This window comes from Branchiostoma floridae, chromosome 6, assembly GCF_000003815.2.
Source record: "Branchiostoma floridae strain S238N-H82 chromosome 6, Bfl_VNyyK, whole genome shotgun sequence".
NCBI lineage: Eukaryota > Metazoa > Chordata > Leptocardii > Amphioxiformes > Branchiostomatidae > Branchiostoma > Branchiostoma floridae.
In genome coordinates, this window is record NC_049984.1 from 2,171,549 (window position 1) to 2,179,996 (window position 8,448).

Consider the following 8,448-nt stretch of genomic DNA (forward strand, 5'->3'; position numbering starts at 1 on the left):
TTAAACCAGGAGGAGAGGAAGGTGGTGGCGTATCACGAGTCAGGTCACGCCCTGGTTGGGTGGCTACTGGAGCACACGGACGCACTGCTCAAGGTTTGTTTGTTTGTTTGTTTGTTTGTTTGTTTGAATATCCTGATATTGATAGCTTCCTTCCTTCACAAAGTGCCATGTTCAGTATCCAGAATTTTAACACCCTCAAAGGAAGCTATAAACATATAGCAACATAAATATCAGATTGATGTGGTATTCAACTTGAAGAATGGAGAGTGGCGAAGAAATATTGGCACTGGATTGATGCAGTTGAAAAATTGATGAATGTTTGATTTGTCAACATGACGTAATGTGAGCATCTCTTCCTACCCAGGTGACCATAGTCCCCAGGACCTCGGCAGCTCTGGGGTTTGCCCAGTACCTACCCAAGGAGCAGTACCTCTACTCTCAGGAGGAGGTAAGGTCTTACCACAGAAATGTGCTTTTGCTTCTGTGTGCAAGAAATAGCAAGCAACATTACAAAACCAACCACGAAAATATTGTTAGCCTTCACCTTTTCTTTAGTTCAAAGTTGGAAACCTCCTATTCAACATGCCTGATAAGATTAACAATCTTTCTTACCTTGACCCTTATGAGCGTTCTTCACTCTGTTCTCTCCTCAGCCATTTTCTTCACTGCATGGAAGTTTGTTTCTGCTGTTCTGGCAGTCTGAACGATTTAGTCTAGTCTTCTCTTTTTTGGTGTGTAATTAAAGATTCTTTTTACATCTTAGTACCCTATCATCGTGTGTAAGTGTCCAAAAGACTCCAATCCACTTCAGTTGATTCTGTCGGTAGTAGTACTACAAAATGTGAATATCGTATCACAGTAGATGTGACATGCTTATGCTGCAAACATGATGTAGTTATCACACAGCACAACTAAATATTTGCTGCTACAATTATAACCAGTCTTCCTTGTTTCTCTTCCCAGCTGTTTGACAAGATGTGCATGGCCCTGGGAGGGAGGGCAGCTGAGGCCATCATCTTCAACAGGGTCACTACAGGTCAAGTGTCTCCCATATTTTTGTGGAAACAAAATTTCCGTGGAAACACAGTTAAACAAATAGACCTACTAATACTAGTAATAGCAAAACAACAATGTATGGTGTTGCAACTCGTCCATGCCAAATACAAACTCACTCTCTGTCCTGTTTGTCATCTGTTGTTACTTGTCAGGAAGGTTAGCAGACATGCTTGCACCAATTTTTACTTAACTTACTTATGCTTCAGTGTCCCTCAGACACTTTCCTCAAATCTTCTGACTGAAGTTCTGCTCCCCGCCGGTGTATGTAGCTGATGTAGGTGGTGATTTTGTGGTGAGAACACAATTCCAAACATGGCTAAGTTTGTATCCCCCTTCGTCCCGGTTCATCACTGGACTTGCCTGTAGATGTGGGCAGCAGCAGCCTGGTACTGTGTAGGTTGAGGTGAAGAACTCTAAAACTCAGAAATACAGTCAAACATATCCCCAACAGTTCTTCTTTGAGCTGAGACGTTAACTTTTGCAACATCATTATCTTACAGGAGCCTCGGATGACCTGAAGAAGGTGACCAAGATGGCGTACGCCCAGATCAAACAGTTCGGGATGAACCCCAACGTGGGTTACCTGTCCTTCCCTGAGGAGGATAACAACGGGCTGGGCAAGAAACCCTTCAGCAAGCACCTGGCAGCTCTCATGGACGAGGTATGGGGTACAAGTCTACAAGATTTTGCGACTGTATTAAAGAGACTCCGTTGGCACATCAGTAGTCATCCTGCAATTATTATCTGAATAATTGTTACAAAACAAAGATAACAAACCAATATTTACACACGATTACATCAAAGTCCACTCTGTTACATGTTCAATGTTATTAGAAATATTAACAAAGCTATCATCACTTGTATTTTGAAAACTTTTTGGATCGTTGTTCATAAGCATTCAGTTGGGGTTGTATTGTATTGCAACAAAATAGTAAAGTTTTTCCTCTTTGTTCACGTCTCTTGGCTCCAAAATAGAGCTTTCAGTTTCAAAAAATTGAAGTTCTTCCAGCACCATATGGAGTTTATGGCAGTGTCCATCTCTTTTTCATAGCCATTGGGCCACACACTGTTTTATTTTGCATTTTATTCAGTCTTTGAGGTTGTTGATTTTTTTTATTATCACAGCAAAACATCACCGCAAAACATTTTTGCTCTTAGCTTTCATTTTTATTGAAGGTTTCTTGCTTCATTTAACAAACAGGGTGGTGCTAATGATAGTGCCTATCTCTGTTTCCTTAGCCCTTGGGCCTCACAATGTCTTATTGTGTGTTTTATTAAACCTTTTCACCAGGAGGCAAGACGACTGGTTGCTAGAGCATACTACCAGGCACAGAAGATACTGGTGGACAACAAGGACAAACTGGATGTGGTGAGTAGAACTTATGATACAGACTGTCAATTCAAGGGAATTTCTGATTGAAAACATGAAACCACTACAAATGCTTCTCCTTTGCATATCAATTCATAGTTAGGATATAAAACCTGCTTTCTTCAGTGTCACTGACAAGAGACAACGGATTCTATCTGAAACGTCTGACTGTTTCCAAAATCATATCCAGTTGCTTGAGTAACTTCCTGCATATCTAACCTTCATCAATGTCCAAACCGCAATGTTTCACAATTTACACTTCTTTTTTGATGAACGTTCCATTCTGTCCCTCCCAGCATATAATGGCCAGTGTAGTCAATCTATTAGAGACTTCATATGGATGAGCTGATTAGTGAATGTTCCATTCTGTCCCTCCCAGCTTGCCGAGGCCCTGCTAGACAGAGAGGTGCTGAACTACAGCGATGTTGTGGACCTGCTCGGCCCCCCTCCCCACGGCCCCAAGAAAACTGTGCAGGTGGCCGGCTGGGATCTGGACGATGAAGACGACGCCCCCTTGCAGGTCGGCGACAAACTGCAGCCTAAATCTCCACAATTGCCTGGGAATGCCAAGCCTGCTGCATGATGGGAACATTGCAAGATTTTTTCTTCACATTTCTTTTGCTGTCTGTACTTGTATGCTGTCATTTTGTTCACATATATTTTGTGAGTACATGCACTGGGCAAGAGGCACATTGCTTATAATTATAAAGCCATCTATTTAAACCATAAATATGAAACAAGAGAACAAAAATACCTCACCTCACCGGTCCCATAGCCTCACCGGCCGTAGGGGCAGCAATGCCATCAAATACAATGCTCATTAATGCAAAATGAATAACAGAAAATACATTGCTTCTGAGTTGTCGTGCTACTTACACAATTGTTCCACCCTATTTTGGGGTCCAAATCTATTCTATGAACATATCAAGTTGAGTAAAAAATGACAAATTTGAAGTTCAAATACAGACTGATAGCATGGCGATATGCAAAACTGGTGTGACTAGCCTTTTATACTGCTTTTTCTTTGAAACACTTGTCTTACATTTTTGTCCATGTACATTTTAATATGGTGGTCTGTTGAGTAAAATATCTCGAAATTATCAATGAAATGGATATCAACAATGTTTTCTTATTTTACAGTATCTAGTTACTAGAATGTATTTCTGTTTCCCACAGAAGCTTGTCATATATGCCCACATGAATTGCATGAGGAATTTCAGCATGTGCACATTGTGGCTATTGCACTGTAACCATTGTAGTATTTATACTGTAGCCATTGCTTTACCACATCAGATTTTCATATTTTGTAGCAAGAATGTTTCCAACTTCAGCCATGGCTTGTGGAGCAAATAGCTGAATGCTTTGTTTGTGTTTGTTCTAATTTCTGTTTATCAGGCCACACTGATTTAATTCCTTGTTTCTCGAATTTAAAAATATAATTCTAGCTTTGAATATTTACATGAAAAGTCTGATTGGAAAGAGTCTGATTGAAACGCACACCATTTCAAGGAGTGAACAGAGTTTAATGCAAGTTTTTCTCCAAGCCTTTTGTTTTGTTATCATGATGCTCTCTTGCCAAAATTCTACATTGAAATGTCCGATAACCGACAAGTTAAATTGGCGTGGCCTTAGCATTGATTTGTTCAATTGTAATGTGTCAATCGGTCATGTTATTATACAATTTTCATGGAATATTTTGTACATATAGAGCTATATGTATTAGACAATGTTTCCATTCACATTGTGCGCAATGCACAGATAAATGTGAATATTAGTTATGTGCTCAGGAATAATGATGGTCTATTTATATGTTGTAAGTGTGCCATATTTTCATCAATTTTCATGGACCACAAACTGAATTAAACATGACATTTTTTATTATGAATTCACTGCTTGGTGTTCCTATGTTGCTATGTTATTCACAATACATTCTAGACATTCAACTAAATACCTGTGTTTGTACTTGTGGGTACATTTTTTTATTTTTTATTTATTTTTAACTTTGTCATTGAGCAACTTTAGCTAACAAGACTGGGCAATTACACTTTGTATTTAGGGCCGTCTTCGGTTGGTTGTCAAAGAAACAAAATTTCATCCCGTCCAAAAAACCTGTTGCCAACTCATTTTCATCAGCTTGAAATGATGTATTTCATAACAGAAATCAACGATTGGGTTCCAAACAATGAATTGGACAAAAAAACTCAAAGCTGGAAACAGCCCTGTTTGTATTAAAGATATTTTTTTCTTATTATTTTAAAGACATGATGTTATATACACTAGAATGACTCTGGTGTTTTGTCCCCAACTGTTTGAAGAACCTGAGTGAAGGAGTGGAACAAGACAAGCCCATAACCGCAGCTGGCACTGTCAGTCAGGATTCAAACCAGCAACCTTGAGTTACTGGGTAAGTTGGGCAACACACATGCTGGGAATGCAAACAAAAATTTTTGCATGGCTTGTTCAACCATTACTGCAGTATGTTTATACTACTCAAGCAGAGGTTAGACTTCTGATTTTTTGTTTTACTTTCTTAGACATTTTTGTTGGGCCTAGCCAGGGTATCATCCTCAGTTGTAAAAGGTGGCTTAATCTATTTGCCTGCTTCTAGTTCTGTCTTTAGCCAGGCTATTTTGGGAGGCTTTCTGTTTTATCAGGTTTTGTTTTTGTCTGTCAGGCGAACTTAACAAAATAAAAAGCCTGATAAAAATGCCTAATTAGACATCAAAAACCAGCCAGAGCTTAAAGCTCTGCTGGGAGAGTACTGTATGCATATGTCACTGTACAGACTGGAATACAGAAGAATCTTAGATTCTTCTAGGAGAGTTTGGAATTACGATAGAAGAGTTGGTCACCATTTATCTATGATATAAAGTAATTCACCAAGAATAGTTTGTGGTGATGAATGCAGGCTCCCTATGCCAGAACTGACTGAAACGTTAGTCGTGAAATGAGTAGGACTAATAGTGTGTTCCTAAACATTTCATCTAATCTGAATTTCTCCTGGTAGAATTGAAGATTGTCCTGATAGAATTCCAATCTCTCAAATCTCTACTGTGAACATGACTGAGTGACAGCAATACAAAAGAGATGCAGTACCAACTGTGGACAGTATGTGGCGTGCCTTGTCAGTATGAGTCACCAAAGACCATGTCCAGAGAAAACCTTACCGTGATAGAAAGCAGACGACTGTTACTCAGAGTGTACCAAAACGATCTGGCCTATTAGATTACAGTGTGTTGTTTAACAGGAGACTTTGTTAGTTAAACTGAGGTCTCATTGGGAACCAGACACTGGTGCTAGTGTTACCGTATAACATAAGGTTGTGTATGGGAATGTGAAGAATTTATATACAAGGTTTTAAGTAAGGCTGTGGCAAGTAGATTTTGTGGATGGCGCTCATAATTTTTCGCCTGATTTTTAAGAAGAGATTTTTCCACTCAGAAAATACCAAAATAGTCTTGATTGTACTTGTAGAAGCGACACTGGTGAGGTAGCCATGACTGTAGTTGTTGAAGTGAAGCTAGCTCAGTAGTTGTAGACCTGTGTGACAGCTAGGAGTGTAGTTTACAACTTGGCAGGTGATACCAGTCACTTCTTTATACAGGAACTAAACACCGTGTAAAAATTGTACTTTGGAATGTACTTCACCAGGGTAACTGGATGTACCATGATGATGATGAAAGACTTATTGGCTTTTAGTGATGCCATGTTTTGTCACAACAATTGCTGCTACAATACTTATGGTGCCTAGCTTGAAACTTTTAGGCATTATTTGTTTTGTTTTTACCCATTTTAGTTTTTATCACTCTTCTGCAGACTTCAAATTAAATTTTGAAGTCTGCAGAGCATGTCATCCATAAAATCTCATTCCTGTTGCCTAAGCTCGCACCTGCACAGTGCGGTCTGCATGGCTCGGCTGTAAGGCGATCCAAACGTTTAGATGGAGATTAGGGTTGGGTGCTTGAGTTGTATAAGCACTGCTGTCAACCTTGTTGTATGTACAACTACTAGTATTTAAAGTGTAGTGTCCTCCCAGATCCTCCATGATAGGGTGAACCAAGTGTTACACCCAAGTGGAAAGCTGTAGAATTTTAGACCATGAATAAAAAAAATGATATCAAATGTTGCCATTCATCCGGCATATAAGCAACGTGTTATCAACCGTTTGGATGGTGGCGTAAAACCAGCGGTCCCGTGTATGAGGGAGCTTCAGGCGTTAGTCTCAAGCGACAAACTTTTGCACGTAAAAGAACCCAACACACTTGTCTGGCAGAATGTGCGAGCCGTAGGGAAGACAGCGTGCACGTCTAGCGACTTAAACAAGCGCCATGCTTCACCTTACTTGCCTCCGTGTTATCCCATTGTACATATGAGAGGTTTCTAAGAAGTTACACTTGAGTTCGCAGATAATTTAAAAATGTTAGCCTTAGAACTAAATGTTTCAACGCAAGTTTGCTTGATAGGTTAGCCTTCAGCAAGAAGGAGGGTAAACAGTCATTTCTTGTCCCTACAAGTTCCATCATGAACCTTTCAATGGTTGATATTTGTAGTAGTGTTCCAGTGATGTTTCGCACTACTAGTAGTGTATTCTTTAAACTTCGTTTTTCCTCAAGAAGACTTTTGAAACAACTCTCTCATTCAGTATTTCTCCTTTCCTTCTTTCTTCCCGTAGGGCGCTCTGATCCATACAAGACCAGCCGTAAACAAACTTATCAAGACTGGATGAGAACTCAAATAAACACCGCAGCCGCATGTTTAAACAGCGGAGAGCCGCGCCATCCTGTGTTTATCACGTACGTTCTGGTGCGGTGCCGGGTGCCCATCCACCTGTGGATCGGAGTAGTGTTTACAGAAGGACGATAGTCTGCTATGTTTCTTTCATCTGTTAGTGTACTACATCTGTTTAATAGTGTACTACAAACTCTGCTGTCCAATGCTGTAACTGGTCCCTTCTAGGAGGCCGGTCGGATGTTGGGCGGGCTGCTATGAGCTAGATTTAATCAGGCTGGTTGGGAGTATCCTAGATGTAAATACGTTATCCAAGAAGGAGGATTGTATCTCGTGGATTCTGTGAGATGTAAAATGGAGATTTTGACGGGTATGGTTTTCCAAGATTGCTGGAATGTACCATTCAAACCTCTTTGGAAGGACGTCAACAAGTGGATTATGCCAATGGAAACTTTGTCATATTTTGTTCAAGATTACACAGACAGTCTTGCCTATTGCCAAAGTTTTTATTTGACTCTTCTGTATATGTAGTGTCTTTAAGAAAATGTTGTTGTTCCTGAAATGGTTGGCAGGAAATGATCATGAAATGAATTCGAACGATGTGATGTACGAAATACGGACCATTATGATATCGCTGACTTGGCTGTCATTCTAAGCTACTACAATAAAACTTATCTTGATTACAGTCTGATTTATTCATTTTCATTTTGAGCTTGCATGTTTTGACGCATTTTTGTTTAGTTTTCGTATACTTAATTTTATCGCTTGGTTCCTGAAGAGCCGTCGGTATCATTTGGTCACTTGTCATGTCGCACGCTAGGTGGCGCTTCGTTGATGCGCTATGGTGGATAAGTGCGTTTTCTTTTGAGCGCAATATTATTTTAACCATGACGTTTTCTATTCTAAAATGATTAAAAATTTGCTAATAATCACTCTTCCCTGTGTATTTATACCTTATATTCTATCTGGAACATTTTCACTGCGAATTATCTCCAAGCAGATGTAAGGTACAGCTTGTTTTAAACTTGTTTTTGTGAACAGATTGATAATTTATCAGGATATTCTACAATTCTATGTAACCCTTCTTTGCTATAATAAGATTCATAAACTTTGAACAACTTGAGTAAAGAACATGTTAAACAATTTTATAATTCATGCAAATGAGGACTTTTTGTGCATAGGCAATGAGAAACGTTTGTGATACGTAACTCGAAAAAGCTATTTTGGTGGAGGCATTTATTTATCTATTTTTTTTAGTTGATTTTATTTTATTTGATTTTTATGGCATTCGATTC

At 39.3% G+C, this 8,448-nt stretch overlaps 1 protein-coding gene across 1 annotated transcript in view; it reads left to right on the forward strand.

Annotated features, from left to right (window-relative positions):
* Window positions 1-3,023, forward strand: part of LOC118417445 (paraplegin-like) — a 15,550-nt gene extending 12,527 nt beyond the window's left edge. Inside the window, exons 17-22 of the mRNA XM_035823008.1 lie at window positions 10-93; window positions 365-448; window positions 964-1,036; window positions 1,557-1,717; window positions 2,348-2,425; window positions 2,805-3,023. Coding sequence (XP_035678901.1) covers window positions 10-93; window positions 365-448; window positions 964-1,036; window positions 1,557-1,717; window positions 2,348-2,425; window positions 2,805-3,008 — 684 coding nt within the window. The 3' untranslated portion in view covers window positions 3,009-3,023. The remainder of the gene's footprint in view (window positions 1-9; window positions 94-364; window positions 449-963; window positions 1,037-1,556; window positions 1,718-2,347; window positions 2,426-2,804) is intronic.
* Window positions 3,024-8,448: the final 5,425 nt, after the last annotated feature.